General features: G+C 42.8%; 1 protein-coding gene across 2 annotated transcripts in view; it reads right to left on the bottom strand.

The window, feature by feature from the left end:
* The window catches only part of cdin1 (CDAN1 interacting nuclease 1), a 72,954-nt gene extending 50,212 nt beyond the window's left edge, over positions 1–22,742 (bottom strand). The window contains exons 1-6 of one of the 2 annotated variants that reach the window (XM_055863504.1): positions 22,711–22,742; positions 22,291–22,409; positions 9,053–9,098; positions 8,001–8,065; positions 7,219–7,279; positions 3,618–3,690 (exon numbers count right to left, since the gene is read on the bottom strand). In XM_055863504.1, coding sequence (XP_055719479.1) covers positions 3,618–3,690; positions 7,219–7,279; positions 8,001–8,065; positions 9,053–9,098; positions 22,291–22,391 — 346 coding nt within the window. In that variant the 5' untranslated portion in view covers positions 22,392–22,409; positions 22,711–22,742. Of the gene's footprint in view, positions 1–3,617; positions 3,691–7,218; positions 7,280–8,000; positions 8,066–9,052; positions 9,099–22,290; positions 22,410–22,670 lie in introns of both variants that reach the window. The other variant, XM_055863503.1, reaches the window with a different exon arrangement.
* Between the last annotated feature and the right edge of the window lie 203 nt (positions 22,743–22,945).

The following is a 22,945-nucleotide window of genomic DNA, read 5'->3' as shown; positions in this document are numbered from 1 at the left end:
GGCTGTAGTGATTGTACATATATTCCACAGTCCCAAAGGCCCCATTTCTGTGTCTCTTAAATGCAAAGGAAAGAGGAGAATAAAAAAAGGATGGCGCTAGTCCAAGGAGTCGCTCGCCCAGTTGGGGGTAGATCCCATATATAGGAGAAGTCTATTGATCTCTGCAGACTGCTCGCTCTCCTGCGACACACACACCACACAGTGTGTCCGGCGGGGGGGAGGGGACAAATGATTGATACGCCTGCCAATAGCCCTGAACAAACCTGTTAGCTAATTGCCAGCAAATACAATTATCCTAGCATTGTTTCATAATGGAAACACATTACATAAGTCTAATATACACACAGGGAGGTTCCAGATTTGACCGCGGAGCCTGTGTGTGCGCAGTGCTTCATTGTCAAAGGCCAGGCAGGTCACCACTGCGAGGGGAGGCGATAGAGAGAGGCTGTGTCAATTTCTAAGTCACACTCACACAGGCTGGCTAGCAGCAGAGAACCAGCTCTCCGTGTGGGGAAGCTGCATGGATGACACAGACTGACTATGTCATGTTTGAAGACGGGCTATATTTGTATTCATGAATGTATCTATTTTGTACAGCCTATACATCATTTGGCATTTTATTGTCAAGAGATTGAGAATATAGACATTTTTCATTTTCAAATGATTTGTCTTAGTCATTACAATTTGGATGCTTGTCGTCACCACAAAGCTACATGTTGCATTACAGAAACCTTACTAATAAGTATGCAAGCACATACGTGTGCAAATAAATATTGAAAGTCTGTTTTTACATCAAATGCATATCCCTCGTCGCAAAGGTTCCTCTCACCTTCGTGTGTGATCCCAACATCTATACTGTACTGTAGGGATGGGCACTCTTATTTAAACAGTCCAATATCCCATCACTTGTCTGAGTATAGAACTTGGACTATGCGGATATCTGAAAAAAAATGTCATGATACTATTTGAATAGAGAAATCATTTCAAATGCCCATCCCTACCGTACAGCCTTCAAGGAGCTAATCTCACCTAGTTCCAGTGTTTGGGTTCTGTGTGGGCTGCAGGTTGACTCTCCCAGGCAGCGTCTCAGACAGAGAATGCCTCGGTCTGCCTTGTTCTACACACTACTCCGACTACTATTTTGACAGGCAGTGGATAACGGTGGTCCAAAGCAATCACAGACTTGACTTTGACAAATGGCTGTGCTGTGGAGAAGTTGAAAATAACACACATCCACTTTAATCTCTTTCTTGATTAAATCGAAGGCGCTGTGTTTTGACACTATGTGAGTCACTCATAAAGCACCCACTGGCACACACTTTCCAGGATGTGTCTGTTGAAATGATGTGGGATCTTTGTGTGTGTGTGGGATGTGTATGAGTGACAGAGAGGAAGAAAGCGACAGTGAATGAGAGGAATTAGAAGGAAATGAACACAGAACACTCATCTGAATGAATTAGGTGAGGTAAAGGATCACAGAATCAAATGGTGACAACGTGAAGTCTCAGGGCTGAAAAGTACCAACAAACCACACAAGAAAGTAGAGATACTAGAAAAAGAACCCTGCCAAACAAGCAGGCTACAGTATGTCCTCCTGAATGTTTTGCATATCAGGTCGTGTTTTCCACTGCATCAACGAAGGGGAGAATTTATGCTGCAACCTAGAATAGTCCAGAGACCTAGACTGTCAGCCAGCAAAGGCAAACATTACACAGGGGGTGAAGTGGTGAAGGACTATGAAATACCAAAAGCCAATATTCTGTCCTTTCCCCTCCTCTCTTCTCCTCAGAATAAGCAACAAGACAAATATACAGAGGCCCGACCGGTTGGGTTGATGTGCTGCGCTTGGTGGAGCAGAGATGGACAGAGAGCAATTACCCTGGTGTTCACGGCTCACTTTGAATATGGCGGTGAATATTACTCATAAACCTTTTACAGGCAAGTCCCCCGAGCTCACTTAACAGCCCGTTTTAATCATCCAGTTGACACTTGGAAAATAACTAAATGTTTTTTCTTCACCCAGTGGCAAATTAACTCCTGGTTCACCATCCTGTCGCTCTTTGTAATGTTAGCATGTTATTGTGGGTTTACAAGGTATGTGGTAACTGTGACTGTATGGATGGGCGAAGGAGGAGTATTGTTGACTGTGATAATCAAAATAAATCACACAGTTTGCTATTATGTATATTGGGGTGATGATTTGTGCAACTTTTCATAGAATATTTGTTTAATTGGTATATATACACTTTAGTAATAATAATATATTTTCCTGAAGTCTTCAAGACTATCAAAAGGTTTAAAGGTGTTGAATATTTCATGAATATTAAGGTTTTAAATATGAATAACATTAGATATCAAAAAGACATGAACGGTTAAAAAAAAAAACTACAATATCTATACACATTCCATGACTCCAGTAATGTCAAGCCATGAAAGAAAACAGACTAACCAGAATGCACCGTGACTGGTTTTCTAACGGTTTATCTTTGGGACACTTTCAAGAAAGATAGTGTCTGGATTTTCACTCTCGCCTCATGTGTCCATCAGCGCAATGTAGCAACCGTTTGCTTTTTCTGCCACACTTTCCCCTCAATTCCATTTCCTTAGTGGAGCCCAATTGGGATGGAGGGAGGAAGAAAAGGAGGGAGGGTGGGGGGAGTAGGAGGGGGAGATCAGGGGGGTTATAAATAACACTGATGAAATGAACTAGCATTGATCTAAACAGCAGTTAAGTGGTGGGTGGTCTTCCGAGTGCTTAATTGTCAGTCATCTGCCCCAGGTAGTAGCAGTGGCCTGTCTCTCATTAAGACTGTGTGGGCTGAACATCAGCAGCAGCACTGCTGCTACAGCTTCCCTTTGGAAGGGAATTAAGACAGAGAGAACCAATGAGAGAAGCAGAGAGAGAGAGAGAAGCAGAGAGAGAGAGAGAAGCAGAGAGAGAGAGAGAAGCAGAGAGAGAAAAAACAAGAGAGAGAGAACCAGAGAGAGAGAACCAGAGAGAGAGAAGCAGAGAGAGAAAAAACAAGAGAGAGAGAACCAGAGAGAGAGAACCAGAGAGAGAGAACCAGAGAGAGAGAACCAGAGAGAGAGAACCAGAGAGAGAGAACCAGAGAGAGAGAACCAGAGAGAGAGAACCAGAGAGAGAGAACCAGAGAGAGAGAACCAGAGAGAGAGAACCAGAGAGAGTGAACCAGAGAGAGTGAGCCAGAGAGAGTGAGCCAGAGAGAGTGAGCCAGAGAGAGTGAGCCAGAGAGAGTGAGCCAGAGAGAGTGAGCCAGAGAGAGTGAGCCAGAGAGAGTGAGCCAGAGAGAGTGAGCCAGAGAGAGTGAGCCATAGAGAGTGAGCCAGAGAGAGTGAGCCAGAGAGAGTGAACCAGAGAGAGTGAGCCAGAGAGAGAGAACCAGAGAGAGAACCAGACGGAGAGGGAGAACCAGAGGGAGAGGGAGAACCAGAGAGAGAGGGAGAGGGAGAGGGAGAGGGAGAGAGAGAACCAGAGAGAGAGAGAGAACCAGAGAGAGAACTAAAGAGAAAGAGAGAGAACCAGAGAGAGCGAGAGAGAACCAGAGAGAAAACTAAAGAGAGAGAACTAGAGAGAGAGAGAGAAAGACCCTACTCACACACACCGCCCTCCTGATCCTGAAGGAACCTGTCCACAATGACGCGAGCCATGAGCGCAGGGGAGAGGTCCACCTGTGATGGGGTTAAAACAACAACGGGGAAGAGTGGGTGAGTATTATGTTGTTAAGGGATCTAGATAGTTCAAATCAAAACAGAGCAGGGGAGGGGACTTTGCTTTTCTCCCTCCACAGAGAATGGCACAATTGTGAGACATTCAAGGACATTCCCACAATTTTGGATCATTTGGGTGCAAGTTTTTTTTTTAAGAAGTAAGAATGACTCCATTGGAAAAACATTGGCTGTCCGTGTTGGGTTGACATCACAGACATAATGACATTTCTAATGGGGCCAAATTACAGTAGGCCTATATTGTGCTGTTTTACAACCTTGACCCAACTGTCGACAGCAGCCCTAACTTAAATTTCGTTTTTGGGAGTCTTCCTTCACACTAATGTTTCCTTCTGGAACAAAAGGGCTCTTAATATAGCCAAGCTACCAGCTTGAAATGCCTTCACCTCTATCGAGAGAGACATGGAAGGTGCAAGTCACATCATCTGAAATGAAAAGGGCAACAACAAACCCATCCAACCTAGAGACACAATCAGAGCTTTAACCATATGAAGATTACTAAGGCAGAAACAAAGGACAGACCAGAGGGACGGGAGCTGGTAACTACAGTACAATGCCTAATATCACAGGCCCTGGAAGAGGAAGAGGAGAGGACCTATGGCAGAGCCAGTCTTTGAAGGGAAGGAAGGCAAGACACCTTGAGAAGTGAGAGGGCTGCAGTCAGATGGAGATCAAGGGTAAGCCTGACAGGTAGAGGAACACTAATGACTGATTTGGGGGCCTGATTAGCAGTGTGAATCTGACAACAAGGTATCTGGTATACAACCTCCCAGCCCACTCTCATTTAATTTCTCTACTCATTCTGCACTGTTGCCCCATATACTGTACAGCTCAGAGTGTCAAGACAGGCAAGACATAATGATATGTACACCAATTGTGGAGGCTAAAAACAAAACATCTATAAAACAAGAACTCTGAAGAGCAACAATTTGAGCAAAAAAGTTGTATTTTCTTATTTCTTTGGAAACAAATTTGCTAGCTTCTGAAATGTAACAAACCGTTTGGGAAATAACACAAAAACATGCAATTTGGACAGAGTTAATATAGCACAATATAAAAATGGAAAACACATGAAATGACAAATGACCTAATAACACCATTGCCTTAGTAATACACAAGCGTGACTAGTAAAATGTGTGCAATTTCCAGCGACTTTAAGAAACCGACTGTTCTAACAGCCAGGGAACATTTTTCTCTTGTTAGCATAATTGGGCCCCAAAGTGAATTTGCTCTTAGCTTGTTTAGAGATTGTAGTGTTTCATCTCCTCTGTGATCCTTCCTGCTGGTGCTGGAAGCAGAGCTCTCCACTCCACACAAAGACTTTAAGACAACGCCGGTAGTATTTGTTAACCATCTCCATAATTCTGAATACAAAGGCAGCTAGCTAAAGACCAAACATGTCTATAATTATTACAGAGGTTAGGAGACAATCTTCATCTTCATTAGGGAGGGAGCTCAGACAGCGTCTGTGTAGCCTACAGGGCTCTACCTCTCTCCATCTCTCCCCCTCATCCAAGACGCATCTCCCTCTTCTATTCACATCAACCCTTTAGATAACGAGAGAGCATCCTATCCCGAGTAACCCACATCAGCTCTGACACATGAGAAATGGCGACATTACCCACGCTGGCCCAGCCTGCATAAGGACCACCTGATTAGTTCAGGTACTTGCGTCTCCCTAATTTTCATATTAATCATCAGTCCATCTCATAGCTTCTCAAATCGCACCACTTCATGAGTTTAACATGTGACTAAGATTCACAGGCCCTTGAATGCCTGCTGAAAATAATTACCGTTAAAAAGAAAAACTCTGCAGCTTTGGTTTTATCAGCCCCTGATGCTAAAAGGTGTCACACTCACAGACAGTCTAATGCCGTCTAATGCCTGTTGCCTTAAGCATATGTGTTTAACTGACCTTCACGAAGCACCATAAAAAAGGTATGAAAATCAAAAACTTTTATATAAAAACATATAAGCATAGCAGAACATTTCAGGGGGAAAAAAGATGATTAACATTGATGAAAACTATTTCCCCCTGTTGGAGATAGTGTATATTGTCACATAAAGGGCTAAAACTAGATCAATTAGCTGTCTGCGAGAGCGTGAGTGCTTGGTTTAAATGTTAAGTAGCGTATTAAAATGACAGTTAAATGGTTCATAGACAGTTATCTCCGACCTGAGTTTAATCCTTTGAAAAAAAATCATATGTCTATTAAATGGAGAATGAATAATGACAGTTAGCTTTGAGGTGCCACTGATGCATGTGAACTATTCAGATTTAGAAAGGGAAGCATGGAATCTCATTGCTTGGTTTGAAGCATCTGCAATAAAAATGTTGATTGCCATTTAAAAGAAGTTTTAATGGGACAAACAAATATGCTTTGAAATTGCAAGTCATGAACTGAGCAACATTGTTGATGTTTTTTGATCGAGAGGTGACTACATTTCATGTTTTTCTCCATTACCTAAATACCTGCGGCAGAAGCAACACATGTGAACAAACATGATCATTATTGGAAGGGGATATTAAATCCTCATCTCTGCTATTATCTGGGTAAACATCTCATTCCAGGCTTCTTGTTTCATCAAGCCTTTCGCCACATTTTCCCATGGTACTGAGGATGTGGCGGGGGTGAGAAGAGCTACCATAATAGCATGGCATCTTAGGGCTCCTGTACCAAGCACCTTCTCACTACCCATTAAACCGTGAGACTAACGCAATGTTAATTGTTCATTTGCTGACTGGCTGCAATGCACAGGAGACACCAGATAGCGCAGAGCACATTGATTCTTGTGATATGTTGGAGCTTGGCCGTGTGTACCCCTTTAATACTCACAGCACCAAGACTGTTTTTAAAACAAACACCAAGTGCTTTCACACACCATTTCTGAAGTGAATAAATCCCTCATTGTAACCTATGATCGCCCAAAACATAATTCATACTCTGACGTTCGACCTAACTGGTACATGTTCAATTAGCATTACATATTTTGAGATGTAAGAAAATGTATATTATTGCAAACCCCAAACATGTAGGCTTAAGTGGGGTTGTATCTTTCTTGGGTATCTTTCTTTCTTTGGTGTGATTGGAAAATGTGCTGCCCGATTAAAACAATATTGTGATGACGGTGACCTGCCTGCACCTCACCTGTCTGCAGTTTGAAGCAACTGTGGCAGTTTTGAATGTCAATTATAAAAATGACATAATAAAGCACAAACTATTTTCACATCTGCGTTAAAGGGGATAAAGGACTAATTACATTAAATAATTGGTTAATAGACCGGACCATTTGTCCAATTTTCATAATCGCTAACAGACAGGGAAAAACGATTATTTGAAACGCATTCAGGGGTATTCAGGGGATAATTATGTTTGTACCAAGATTTGCTTGTGTGCACTTCAAATGGAAAATAAAATAGTAGAACATCAAGTGGGGAGGGGGGGAGACATATAGGTTATATGACATTACCTCATTGGCCAGCTCCAAAAGGACAGGGACAGAGGGACGTGCCTTGGCTTCGCTCAGGTACCTTCATTATAAAAAAGAGACAACAGACAGCGGTGAAAAGAATAACAGCCCACAAAGGCAGACAGAAGGGGAGAGGTGACGAGACCAGGCCAACCAAAACATGTCAATGTCCCTGATGACTCCGGCCTCAGTGGCATTTGGCAGGCTTGCTGTGGTTAAAACGGCAGTGCTTAGAAGACTCAGACTTCCTTTAAGCCAGCCAAGCGTGATAGTTAGTTAGTCAACTCCCCTCTCTTTGCCTGCCCAAAACTGCTTTTTCCCCCCTTGCTAACTGAAACCACCAAAGCTCCCTCAGATCTTTCCCAGATCATCTCTGAGGTTTGTTGTTATATAAGTGGATTAGAAGTGCATTATCCAGGCCTCGTTTCCAACAGAACAATGGCTTAATAAGCTAGAAAAAAGGCTGATTGTGATATGCGAAGACGCTTTCTCAGACATCCCCTTAAAGCCTGTACAAAAAAACCGACGGATTTATTAGTTTAACAGTTAACAGAATTAGGGATAATCAGCCCATCACAAGCCTGTGTAAGCCAAATGTCCAACTGCTGTTCTCTCTTTTCAGCAGGTGCATGTGGAGGTCTGGAATGAATCCTAAAGGTGGTGATTTGTTTGGAGGAGATTATATCTGTCATGGAGGCCCACCTACTCTCAGCCCTGTCCACTTCCTATCATGCAACATGAATGATTCCCTTCCTGGGCGGGGGTGGGGGGGGAGACCGTACCTTTGGTAGTAGCTTTCAATGCAATCTGGGGCTTGAAGCCTTGACATGGTTCTTTTGGTCCTTTTCTGGAACAAAGAGTACATATAGTGTTACTAAAACTAAACGCATTTAATTTTAACACAAAATACAACATATTATAATGGTGTAATTATTAATAGCAAATTATAAATAAATACGCTTGCTAGACATTATACACATGCTATAGCTGATATCCATATGGTAAACTTGCTATCCATGCAATACAGTACAAAGACAAAGCTTTTCTTTCCCCTGAATCACTCCGCCTTGGGTGCTCTATGGTATCGTGTATGAACAGGCTGTGAGAGAGGGGTCATAGTAATTGAATCTCAATAAGTTTGCCCAGGGTTTCACAGCGAGTCAAGGCAACCTTGTTCAACCCCCTACTCAAAACCTTGTATTCATTTCCCGCCTCGCTCAAACAGCGACCTATTCCGCCGCCTGCCACCCCAACGTAACGTATTTCCATCATGCAATTCAATTTGAACCCATCTTAACCAGAGGGATAGGAGAGAAAGAGCATTGCTTAAAAAACGACTTATTTAAAAACTACTACACAAAAAAATGTAATTCCGTGGAGACGTGCGGCGTGACTGACACCTGTCAGGGGGATGATAAATGACTCCATTTTCTGCCTGTGCTGCCTTCTGCCACTCGTGGCAGCGGTCATTTATCATCATCCGCTGTCAGACGTGGAAAGCGGCAGTGACAGTGCGAGTCAGCAAACATTTAGCACACGCAGCCGCACTACACGGGGAAATGATTATTGTCAGAATAATAATGGTTTAGCATAATTTATTACAGGTCCACCAAATAAGCAGCGGCTAGATGTTATTAGACAGATGGATGGGAAGGCTTGGCAGACATCCACATAGACTCATGCAAGCAGGGCCCTCCACGTGAAAGAGAGGAGAGGAGGGGGGGGATCCTCCAAACCAATCAGAGAGCTGGCAGTTCAATTACAAAGAAATAAAAGGACATTCATCATTCAATTAGGCACCTGTCAGGGATCACAAAGGAAGAAAAATTCTAACCTGGTACTCCAGGGAGAAGATGCTCAGAAGAGTGGACTGCGAGTGACTGGAACAAATAAAAGAAGGACAAAGTTAATTACCAGAGTGCATTGCACAGAGACAAAGGGAGAGAGAGAACAGCTTCAAAGCCAGGGCCGGCTCGGCTGCCCTGTAATCTAAAAGAACATGAAAACAAGTGTGGCAAAGTTGTTCCAGATGAACACCTCGGACAAAGGATTCCTGCCGCGATGGTCCGGCAGCAGGGGGAGTGGAGAAGGGGGAGGTTGGCGTGAGCGCTATGAGAATAGAGAAAATATAGTCTAGCTGGAGATTTCTTTCTTCTCTTGCTCACACCAAATACCCCCCCCCCCCCCCCCAAACACAGTAGAACGGAACATCGTCAATTCATTGTCGTTATTTTGAGTGCATCCTGGTGTAGAAAACCACAGAGACGATATCGTTACCTTGTAGCCGGGCTAAAAAGGCACAAACATGAGGGAGAAACAAAGCAAATCCATGTAAATAATTGATGGGGTTCATTTCCATTAGCAGTACAGGGAACACAGTGCTCAGTAGCAACATATTGAAATACATTTTGTTAGCGATGAGTGAGCCTTCTAGAAAGAAGGCTCACTCATCACTAACAAAATGTATTTCTAGGAGTGTGTGTATGTGAGGGGGGGGGGGGGGGGGGGGTTGCCTCACTATCAGTGCTGGCCTATGGGACGCTCTAGAACATTCCCAGTGCATCTGATGGGCTTTGAAAATATTAACTTTCACGGCAGGAAGCTGAGACTCCCAGGAGTCGGTCAATTCCACTGGTTGCCATAAGCTACATTCATCTCCAGCTCTAGTCAATGTTAAACACCTGGCAGTGGGGGGAAACAGGCAGCTCCGTCAGGGATTCTCCCCCCCACCCACCTAAATCTCCCTCCTTTCAATCAAAAATATTTAAAGCAGTGACAGATTTTTTTCTCTCTAATTGGACAGTACAAACATTCGCCCACACATCAACACATCGTGCTCGTATAGTACAAACAAAACCACACACACACACACACACACACACACACACACACACACACACACACACACACACACACACACACACACACACACACACACACACACACACAGAGAGAACGATGGTCTCCTGTGGTTTTGTGTCTCCATATACCACTCTCAGTACATTTGATTGTTAAATTTAATAGACTTTTCTTTACAAGTCACCTGAGAATGGTATGTAAATACTGACTAGGAGCCCTAGCTTCCTATAAGCATTGAAATATTGAGTCCATATAGGCCATCACTGCAAACCAGGAAATTACCATGTGACATGTAAACAACGCCAGAGGAATCTGAAGCATTGACTTGGGTCTATATCTTAATAAAAAAGGACTACAGCACTGGAATAGTTTAGTAGTTTATAATGACTATAGGCCTAAACCCCGCAAAAACCTCAATGTTAACTTCTCCAGATGTCAGTGGTAAACAGTTTTACTGCTGTGACTGTGGAAGGACTAGGAGTAATGCTCAACAATGCAAGTCTCTAGCGCTGGTCCCCGTCATGTGGACAACCATCAAAACCACAAACTACTACTTTTCAAAAAGTTAAGACAAGGAGAAAAAAAAAAGTTACATATGACAAAATTAAAAAGGGTCTCAGAGAACGAAAACATGGAGGCTGCCCCAGCCTTAATTTACAACGATACGTAGGGACCACTGCAAATAAATGAGCCATTCAAATCAGTCAACATGTGGACACTTAGGGGAGAGAAAAAAAAGATATATAAAATCTTCACCACTTCAACCTTGCACCTGAGCATTTGAACAACATTACAGCACTATTCTCTGAGTGGGACCACCTCCTTCCCTCTGCTGAAACAGACATCTGTTAGGTTTTAAATGGATTACTCTGTATAATGAGCGTGATTACTCCCTAATTGCTAAATCTTTACCCTGTTAAGTTTAAAGGGACACAAACTGCTTTTAATATCTGTGAAAACATATCGGTTTCAAACAGCACGGTTACCATTTTTTTGGAAACAGGGTTATGTTTTTCTTTTTCGCTTCTGTCTGCGATGCTTTTCTCCCACCTGGAAACCGAGTGAAAACACTGAATCGAAAGAATGAAAACATCTTGTTCCAACTTCCAAGTTTACAAAAGATAGACATGGAGAGCCAAATTACGAGACGAGGGAGGTGGAAGGGCAGGGCTCTCGATAACTGGACACAAACCAAGGCTTGTCCTGAGTTTATAGAATCTGCCAAGGTGTTACAATGAGGCAATATTCTATGTTGCCTTTCCACATGAATAATAAAGTTATTGCAGGCTTTACATTAATGTGTAGGCCTATTCAACCTGTGCTCTCCTGGTGAACTACGCTCACTTCATGGTAAAGAAATGGAGCCACGCGCAGAGCCTTACAATAGTGGTCTGATCTCCCAGCCTGCTCAACAGCAGAATTACATTTACCCACACTCACCGCTCGCTCTGCTTCATAAGAGGATTTTTGACCCTTCGGTGGCAGCGATAACACACACATTGATGTAAAAACAGAGGCATTTCACAACAAAGGAGGAGCTCAACCAGATTCTATTACCTTGTCGTTAGCTATGACTCCAAAATGTGTGTGTACCCATTCAATGTATCCTAACAAGAAGGACCCTATTGCAGAGAAGGGGTGTATGGTGACGGGAGATAACAGTAACAAGGCACATTGGTTTATTATACTATCTAATTTCATGCATCAGTATGTATCTAGTAAACAAACCAACAAAAGCCAACAAACAGGATAAGGTAAATAAGAGGAGGAGGAGGAGGAGGGGGCGAGCAGCTTCATTACCGGCACCATCTTTCTTTCTGAGTTTCTTTCCCATGGAAAGCTGGGGTCAATAACAATGTCCAGTGTCTAGGCTGACCTACAAAACCCGACCCCTGATTACATCTGTAAATACGCAGGCTGATGAAGCCGTGTTTCTTAATAGAGATTGAAGCGGACTCGTCATTGCCTCTTCTCAGTTGACCATGTCATGATGAACCTCTGGAGTGAATACAGCGACGGTTTTGACATCACCAACACAGTCTGCCTAACAGATACTATGGACTGGGATATCACCCTGATGCTGATGATATGTCAATCTGAAGAGGTAACGATTGCATTGTGTGAGGTGAGGGAGGCAGTGACCCAGACACTGACCCACTGGGAGTCAACATTTGGTCCGACTAGCTGCAGCTATATTATGACTGTAGTGTTGTTTAGCCAATAGGATAACACTCATTAAATAGATCATGCATAGTGTATATATTAAGGCGTGGCTGTAATTGGATGAGTTATATGGTATAGTTGGCTTATTCAGAACCATCTAAATCATCATCAGCAACTTGAGTGTCGAAGAAAAACATTTAATTAAGAAGTTGCAAGGGTCAAAAACATAATTGGAGACTGACACAATGACCTCTCCGGAAAAATAGGGAAACAGAATCCATCCCAGCGGCCTTGAATTGTGAACATAGAAAGACAGAAGGTTAGGAAACAGAAGAGTGGTTAGGGAATCATTGTCTCTCTGTGTAATTACCCTTCCCCAGCCCCACAACCCTAGACAGACACATTAATATGCACAGAGCCCAAAATAGTAGGGCTCCGGATTTGATTAAAACAATTAGGACGTTCACTTTGTTACTACGCTGCTAGGACTGTCTAGAATTCACCATGGGATATATATTATTCATCCCCATGTGTTGAACACTTAAGGCCTATACGTTGTAGGACACTGAAGAGTGTATTAGATTGTAAATAACAAAATTGGGTCTGCGTATGCTGGTTGGGATATGTTGTCAATGCTTCAGGGTCCCCCAACGCCCTCGAGGATGAAACTAGTCTGGTATTCCTTTTTTACGCCATTATTTTTCTCTAGTATGACATCACATATAGTTCTGAAAAAAATGCACCATCATAATACAACCATTGAAGAGGCAAACTGCTTTTAATCAAAAACAATCAAAAACGTTTAACAGAAAAACCAGCGGTGAAGAGATTACCACCAGATTGCCTCGCTAGCTAATTAATTGAGGGCATATACTACAAGCTATCAATTATTTTCAGAATCTTCCTATTTACAAATAATTAATTATAAACGATAGCAGTCATTCCCCTAATGAAAGCCACCTGGCTAATGGCGTGGGTATCATATGCTGTGACAGTACTTAGCATTTGGAGCATCTAGCCTATATGTAGAGAGCGGTGCGTGTCGTGACTCTTCAGGGCATGAAGCTCACCGAGGCAGGGCACATTTTTTACTAATGACTCCAAGGACATTTGGGGGGGGGGGGGTGATAATGAAAAGGAAAGTCTGTATGAGTGTCGGTGTCAGCGTTTCAATGGTTGACAGTAGTCTGATTAAGTTCCTGTACCTTCATGGTGTTGATATTATGAACTATTCTCAGTGACATGGCCGACAGTGGAATGGCTAGAAACAATGAAAGAGGCATTATCCGATACATGGATATTATATTTTGTTATGATCTCTGTGAAAAGATATCTCACAAACACATTCTCTTTCCCTTAAATTATACATTGTGTAGTGAAAGAAATATAGCTGGATGTGCTTTTTGTTAAATACTCTGCATATGCAAATCCCTCTAATTACACATGCTGATAAGAGGGGCCAACATCTGTTTGTCACCAAAGTCTACCATCATCAGCAAGACGGAATCAAGAGGGAAAATCCTTAACGTACAACTGTGATACATTTCCACAAACCACATAAACAAACAGGCATCTCAGAGTCATGGCGTTCCAAACAAATACTTGTTTATGAACAAAAATGTTTACCATTAAAGTTGTTTTCCTTCATTACAATTGCCTATCTAGAATGGAAAATGTTCATGTCAAAACTCATGACATCAAATTTAGCAAAATGTCATCTTGATGTTAAACAGAAATGTTTTCATTTTCTTGTGAAGATATCTTTAAATGTTACCACATACAAACATAAATCACCACTGTGGTTACATTATGACAAATGCTCCTTAAAAGAAATGAAGAGATGTGATGAACACCAACCAGACGCATATTGAAAACCAACCTAGAGACAAGTCAAATATTTCATTGACAGGAGAACAATCCAATTCTACTCTGTGGCTTCAGAGTGATTGAAACCCCCAGGAATGAACCACAACTCCCATCAGCACCAGGGAGCATCAATACTACAGACAGGATGGGAACTCTCCTTCTCACTCAGAGGAAGCCCTAGCCTACTGGAGCTCCCTGTGGGGGAATTTCACTGTGTGGACAGAGCCAGAGACTGATTTAACAGAAGCTCAAAAACATGGTGTCCCGCTAGAGCTCTCCTGAGTGTCCAGGATCTCAGGACTTTCATGTAAATGTGGTTAAAATATTGTGGCCCATAACACCATCACAGACCTAATTATGATTTGTCATGAAAGGTAGTGGCCTTTCCATATGTGATTCGTGACAAACTAAGTTCTAGCTATTAAAAAAGGCACGTTACTATTGTTATAGCGCAACTATTGTCATCATGGCAGTCTCTGCAAACTCTTGTGGAAAATTGAAAATGAGGCCTTGGTTATCCATCATGCAGCAAGTTTGGTCTGGCAAGAAAACACATAACGCTGACCAACAGCCTGCCTACTCTCTCAAGCACAACTACACCACTTGTACCATTCTGGGCAATTTGTTCCATTCTTCTCTTTGCAATTGATCCCAGTATGCAAACAGATCCCGGGGCTACAGTCTCCAGCATAGCTGCGTGTGTGTGTTGTTTATCATTTTTGAAAAGGCACATTTTTTATTGGAGTAGTTTGTCAGTCTGCTATGGAAAACCGTGAATGTTGTCCACTTTCATTTAGTTTTCCTCTCCTGATGTTGCCGTCAAAAAAGTTACTTATACATGCACTAAATTACGGAAAATGAAGTAGCCTCCTGCCATCATTGACAACACTGTCTTGCGATTGGCAGCAGTTTATTGGAGTACTTTTTAGCACAATGAGCCAATGCATTACAATTTGGGAAGCTTCCCGAGGCCAGAGCAACACATCCCAGAGAGGAAGCATATTACTTCTCCGCTTCCTAATCAACTAATTGATCACATCTATTATTCATGAGTTCCTCAACCTGACATCAAACTGTAAACTCAGCATAGTCTCACTCCTCCTCTCTCTATCCCCTCTTTTCCTCCAATCTCAGCAGTCTCACTATTTCCTCATCTCTCTCCTCCCTCCATTCTTCCTGACCACATAAACTCGTTCAGTTCTGTGATTAGTCTCCCCGGCCAGCGGCCGCATCCCAGCCTGCTCCAGACAGCACTCCTATTGGCTAGGGGGTTTTCACCAACAAGCCCCAGCTGCCAGCTTGTGTTTTGGTCTGAGCCGAGAGCCAGAGGCGTGTGCTGTGGTCATCCAGACCAGGGGAGGCGGAGGCTGCTGCTGAAGCACTAGGTGGGCTGCTAGGCTAGACCTCACTACTGGCCCATCTGGCAGCCTCAGAGACAGACCCAGACCAAGCCCTGGCTAATGTCATCACCACATCCAGGTTGAGACACCCTCAGTTAAAATGGCCATGCTAGGACACATTCTTAGGATAGAATGAAAAGACTATACAGAGAAACAAAATAATGGAACAATGGAATCTAGCCAAAATATACTATATTTTACAGTAAAAAATGTAAAGTTATTATGTGATTCTACACTGAGCAGAAATATAAAAACGCAACACGTAAAGTGTTGGTCCCATGTTTCATGAGCTGAAATAAAAGATCACCGAATTTTCCCCTACGCACAAAAAGCTTATTTCTCTCAAATTTTGTGCACAAATTAGTTTACATCCCTTTTAGTGAGCATTTCTCCTTTGCCTAGATAATCCATCCACCTGACAGGTGTGGCAAATCAAAAAGCTGATTAAACAGCATGGTCATTACACAGGTGCACCTTGTGCTGGGGACAATAAAGGGCCACTAAAATGTGCAGTTTTGTCACAACACAATGCCACAAATATCTCAAGTTTTAAGGGAGCATGCAAATGGCCTGCTGACTGCAGGAAGTTCCACCAGAGCTGTTGCCAAATAATTGAAGGTTAATTTCTCTACCATTGAAGGTGCCTCCAACATCATTTTATAGAATTTGGCAGTAGGTTCAACCAGCCTCACAACCACATGTAACCACGCCAGCCCAGGCCCTCCACATACAGCTTCTTCACCTGCGGGATCTTTTGAGACCAGCCACCCAGACAACTGATGAAACTGAGGAGTATTTGTCTGTAATACTGCCCTTTTGTGGGGAAAAACTCATTCTGATTGGCTGGGCCTGGCTCCGAAGTGGGCAGGCCTATGCCCTCCCAGGGCCAACCATAGCTGTGCCCCTGCACAGTCATGCGAAATCAATAGATCAGGGCCTAAAGAATTTATTTCAATTGACTGATTTCCTCATATGAACTGTAACTCAGTAAAATCCTTGCATGTTGCGTTTATATTTTTGTTCAGTATACGATCACCCAAGTGTTAGAGTTTTCAGAGCTATTTAGCAAGGAATGTTTTCATTGTGTGTTGCCATGTGTGAACAATCCTCTTCCAAGATATGCAGTAGTTTAATTAGCTAGCCTCGTCTCAAGAGTCTCAAAGTAAAAATCTCCCACAGAGCTCTCAACAATGGCTTCAAAAACAGTATAAGGACAAAGTATTTATTTAGCAAAATGTGTGCCAACTGAAAATAGGGCAAAACACAGAAACTAGAAATAAAGAAGACAGCGTTTGTCAACAATGTGACCAAAATCAACATGATTTTCTATCCTCTTTGTGTAAAGCTGAGCATGTTAAAGCAGAGCGAGCGCAGAAGTTAATTAATGAATAATACCACATCCTTTATTAACTGGCATGTAATAGAGAAACCATAGACCTAATAAATAATCAATGAGCAAAGTCCTCCCCAGCCTGAATACTACCATCAAAAACAAAGTGACTCTAGCCAAGAAATCACCATATCAATGACACATGCCACAACAACGCTGGCCTCTGATTCCTCCCCAGATCACGCTAGATAAACCCCAAATAACAGAGAAATTAACAAATGCTTGACATTTGCTCAACATCCATTATTCTGACACGTTTTCAGAATTTCAAAAGGCTGAACGCATGTTTAATCAACATTCATATTCCCCCAGCGAGCCCCCGGCACCATATTGCAGCCCGCCTCACTGCTGATGAAAACGGCACATTAGGGCCCGATTCGAAAACGTTCAGGGACTCCACACTAGGGAACTGCTGTGTGTGTGTGTTAGTCCCATTATTTCCCCCCACTTCCACACCCTTTCTCTCTAACTCAGAAAAGCCATATGCAGAATAAGCTGAAAGGTGTTTTAAAGAGGGGAGTAACATTAAATCCAAATTCATTCATAAAGTAGTGCAGAAGGCCAGAAAAGTCTCTCTCTCGACAAAGAGAGCGGAGGGCCTGTGGTCCCCTCTGGACCGGGGGAAGCCAGGCGAGGCCTCAGAGCAGCAGCCCATCATTTCCAATTCTAATACGTGGTCGAAAGAAAGGCCTGATGGGACTGTTGTCACATTGGCCGTGTTGAGCAATTTCCCGCCCCCACGCTGCTGCTACACTGCCTCCCTGGTTCTCATTGTAGCCGGGGCCCAGGCAGCCAGACACTAGGCAGGAACAGGGACATCCCCGGCCGGGCAGGAGGAGGGGGGGAAGATTTGCATGTCCCTCCATTGTGAGCGGGGGTAAGAAGTGACAGCACCGTGTCCAATTCTTTTCCCCTCAGAACAGCCCGGGCTCGGTAGGAGAGGCCAGGCTGACAGATGACTCCCAACATCTGTGTTATGCAGGCGACACAGCCGAGGGACCACGGCCGGCACATCCCTCCCTTTCTCCATCTTTTCTCCCTCCCCCTTTTCTCCCGCTATCCCTACTCATATCCCAACAGAAAGACTGACAGACACCCCGTGGAAATGACCTTGAAATGGCCTATCACAATCATTATCGTTTGGGATTTTGATCCTCTTCCTATTGACTCTCCTATCAAAAGCAGTGAATGCTAAATGCTATTGTGAAATATAATTTCCAATTAGTTGATGTATTACAACTCAAATTCAGGGCAAACAACGTGCATATTCTGCATTTATTTTTGTGACATAGGCCTACATCACCAGTTCCATATTAAGAGTAAAGAACAGGCCTATAAGAATTCAGTCAACAGATCCTGCATCTAGCTTGTCATCCATCTGCAGTGAGACAGTTGTTATTAACATGACAGTCATGAAAGCACTGACTAGAAAGTAGCCAGGTCATTATACTACTTCTATCTCCATAGTGACCAGAACCACGCAGTATTGTGATACGGGTTTGACAGTGATACCTCTCCCTGCCTGCCCCCTCTCCCTGGCACACCCCCATGTGGGTCAGTCCACTCCTTTACCCCCCTGCCCATAGTCAGGCTGGCCAGTATTTACACAGTGGCAGGGCTCCCACACAGTCAGACTGGGGGGGGGGGGGGGGGGGATTGCCTGCCTGCCTGCCGTGCCTGAGCGCATGCTAAGAGATGATGGATGGCCTAGTCGATATGTTATGTCTTAAGAGCCTGATTTCCTGCCAGTCCAATCACTAACCCTCCAGAGCCCGGCTCAGCTGATTGGACAAGCAGAATAATTTTGCAGGCTGTGAAAACACTGCTGCCGTGCCTGTCTGTCAGGCCCGATGACAAGACTCAGGGTTTTTAAAGAGCAGGGGCCTCTCCGAGAAAGAAATAATAACAATAACAGCTAAGACTAAACAAAAGAGTCGGCACCGCTGAGAGGAGCGCTATACAGTTATCACCCCCGAAAAACAGTTCTTACTGGAGGGATAGTGATAGTTAGAGGTTTTGGTTGAGAAACAGAAACACTGTGGGGTAAAAGATCACATTCAGAACCTAAACAAACATTACAATGATGTATACTAATATGGACAAAAAGGTGGTACATATGTAGCTGAAACACACTTTTCACATAACACATTCTGTAAAATGCTGACACTAAGAACAAAGGCCTGCTCAAAGTAGGCTGTGTCCCCCTTGGGGACCCCAGTGCCTTCTTCTATCGGTGATTAGGGCACAATGCTAGTAGGAAGCTCCAAATCCATTCGACTTTGTAAGTGACCTCGGCAGGATCTAGCGGTGTCCTGGTGGCCTTGGGGGATTACACGTGTTACATTCAATAAAGAGCGGCCCCTCAGTGTCATGGAGAAACGCAACACAGCCATTAACCCCCGCTTATATTTCTGAACATGCAGCCAGCTACATAGTGGACCAGAGGAGAGGCTGGCTCGCTAATGTAATGAAATTCAATGCAGAGACATTGAAAAGTACTGTCTATGGATTATTTTTGCCCTTAATATAACAGCCTACATAACTGAAGATGTATCTATTGCTAATTAATTACAACAACCAGTGCAATAAATATTAATTTAAACTTACTGACACGTAACACAATGAATGCATGAAAATGTACAGTTTTCATTGTATTGATATTTTCTTTAATAAAATATTGGCTATTGACCTTGACTGGACAGACAGTACTATGCCTACTGGTGTGGGAGTCAACAGCATGCTATGTTGCAGAGGCAGAACCTCTACTGTAATTTAAAGGCCCAGTGCAGTCAAAAATGTTCCCTATGTTTTCTATTGCCACACTATGAAGTTGGAATAATACTGTGAAATTGTACAAATTATTCCCTTATAGTGTAAGAGCTGTTTGAAAAGACCGCCTGAAATTTCAGCCTGTTTTGATGGGAGGAGTTTTGGCCTGCCTGGTGACAGCACCAGGTGTTAAATTAGTTAATAGACCAATAAAACAAATTTTTTGAATTGAGTTAAAAACCTCTCTGCCAATAACAGCTAGTTCAGGTTTCCCCTTCCCACTCAGACAGGGCTCCAGACTAACATTTTCCCCTGGTGGCACTAGTGCCACAACGTTTTTCAGTTCGTGGCACCAGCCCATGATTTGGTCGCACAATTTTTGTTTCTCTCGCTGCGTCACGCAACATAAAAATGTTGTATTGTCTTAAGTCATTTAATAAAGTGCTTTATTAAAAAGTATAATAGACTACTGAGATGGTATTCAACAAATAAGTTGTTTTATCTTGTGATTAAAAATATTTTTATTTGCAACCTAATACAGTGATTTCATGCATTTTCAGTTGACAATCAGCAATGTGTCCAATGTCAGAAATGTCCCATACGCACAAAAAGCTTATTTCTCTCAAATTTTGGGCACACATTTGTTTACCTATTAGTGAGCATTTCTCCTTTGCCTAGATAATCCATCCTCCTGACAGGTGTGGTAAAACAAGAAGCTGATTAAACAGCATGATCATTACACAGGTGCACCTTATGCTGGGAACATTAAAAGGCCACTCTAAAATGAGCAGTTGTCACAACACAATGCCACAAATGTAACAAGTTGAGGGAGCGTGCAATTGACATGCTGACTGCAGGAATGTACACCAGAGCTGTTGCAAGAGCGTTCAATATTCAATTCCCTACCATAAGCTGCCTCAAATGTTGTTTTAGAAAATTTGGCAGTACATCCAACCAGCCTCACCACCACAGACCACATGTATGGCGTTGTGTGGGCGAGCGGTTTGCTGATGTCAACATTGTTAACAGATTGCCCCATGGTGGCGGTGGGGTTATGGTATGGGCAGGCATAAGCTACGGACAACAAACACAATTTCATTTTTTCAATGGCAATTTGGATGCACAGAGACACCGTGAACGAGATCCTGAGGCCCATTGTCGTGCCATTTATCCGCCGCCATCACTTCATGTTTCAGCATGATAATGCACAGCCCCATGTCACAAGGATATGTACACAATTCCTGGAAGCTGGAAATGTCCCAGTTCTTCCATGGCCTACATACGCAACAGACATGTCACCTACTGGGTATGTTTGGGATCCTCTGGATCAACGTGTACGACAGCATGTTCCAGTTCCCGCCCATATCCAGGAACTTCACACAGCCATTGAAGAGGAGTGGGACAACGTTCTACAGGCCACAATCAACAGTCTGATCAACTCTATGTGAAGAAGATGTGTCACGCTGCATGAGGCAAATGGTGGTCACGCTAGATACTAACTGGTTTTCTGATTCATGCCCCCACCTTTTTTTAAGGTATCTGTGACCAACAGATGCATATCTATATTTCAAGTCCTGTGAAATCCATAGATTAGGCCCAAAGAATTTATTTCAATTCACTGATTTCCTTATTTGAACTGTAACTCAGTAAAATATTTTAAATTGTTGCATTTATATTTTTGTTCAGTGTAGTAAGGTATGTCATATTTTGTATAGTATGTATTAACTGTTGGATGTTCAGCATTCATTTCATATGATATGTTAATTACAATTTGTTTTAATGTTATGAATTTCCAAAATGTATGATGTGTTACAAATTCCAATTTATTGTGGGTAATGTTAGCTAGGTGGCTAACGTTAGCTACCACTAGGGGTTAAGGTTAGGGTGCAGGCCTGGGCAACTCCAGTCCTCAGGGGCCTGATAGGTGTCCCACTTTCCCCAGCCCCAACTAACACCCCGCCCCAACTAACACACCTTACTCCAATAATCAACTAATCATGATCTTAAGTTAAAAATGCAATTAGTTTAAATCAGGTGTATTTGCTAGGGATGGGGGGGAAATGTGACACCAATCAGGCCCCCAATGACTGGAATTGTCCAGGCCTGGTTAACTAAAAAGGTTAAGTTTAGGGGAAGGGTTAGTTAACATGCTACTGTAAGTAGTTGCTAATTAACTATAATTGTATCATTATCAGTGATGGGATTTGAACACACAACCTTTAGGGTGGCTAGACGTTCGCGTTATACGCTCACCCAAACACCCTCTTTCTTTTGTCTTAAGTAACTCTTCTTATGTAAACATACCAAACGTAACATCTAATTAATTTGAGGTTCCTGTTTTACTATGTTACGTCCAGTCTATGAGACCCGTCTGTAGCACTACCCAGCCTGCTTGCTAACACTCACATGAGGGCGAAGCTAGCACGGCTATCCGAATTATCGTGTTATGTGGAAATCCCATTAGCTATGGAATGTGCCGAAAAGCTCGTAACAGCTTCGAGCTACAAAATGATGCAGGGATAGGCTCATACAGCAGGACAACAGGCATCAACGACATAGCAAGAGTATGACAAATATCAATAGGGTAAACTATATTGAAACTATATTGAAACATGCATCACTTACTTTGGAAATCTTTGCCTCAGTATTGTCATACACTGACGCGTGGGTCTCAAATGTTCGGTGCATTTCACTATCTCCTTGTATTCAGCTCGAGACAGCTTCATTTTTAATCATCTGCGTGGCTAAACAAATACAAGACAACAATCAAAAACGTGCAAGTTCTGATATCAGCTCGCAGTGGCAAAATCAGCTATGAAATTGCTTGCTAACTAACGTTAGCTGTTTAGCTACCAATGTTGTTCAGCGTATCAAACTCTTTCAAATCGGTCACATAAACGATAGTAAATAGTCCGCTAGTTTAATAATAGCTACTGCATGCAATGCTAAGTCAATATAATACAGGAAAAAAACAATGCTATTTTCCAGTAAAATAATGTTATTACAATAAATGCAAGGAGCACAATACACTTCCTGGTTTCTTACCGCGAGAAAGTTAAAACATACACGTCAGTATGAAAAGCCCTCCTATTGGTCTATATTGCAGGAGCTGAGTATACCGGCAAGGGATAGGCTCGCTACGGTCTTCGCTTCAGTGATTCAATACCAACAACAGCACTATCAAACCTAAAATACTTGGTTAACTTTCTTTGACAGATTTGGAAAATATCACCTGTAATATCATAGCAATACATTCGCATAGGTAGGAAATGCATACAGA

This window comes from Salvelinus fontinalis, chromosome 15, assembly GCF_029448725.1.
Source record: "Salvelinus fontinalis isolate EN_2023a chromosome 15, ASM2944872v1, whole genome shotgun sequence".
Taxonomy (NCBI): Eukaryota; Metazoa; Chordata; class Actinopteri; order Salmoniformes; family Salmonidae; genus Salvelinus; species Salvelinus fontinalis.
The sequence above is the reverse complement of the archived record's forward strand: the minus strand, read 5'-3'. Positions and strand labels throughout refer to the sequence as shown.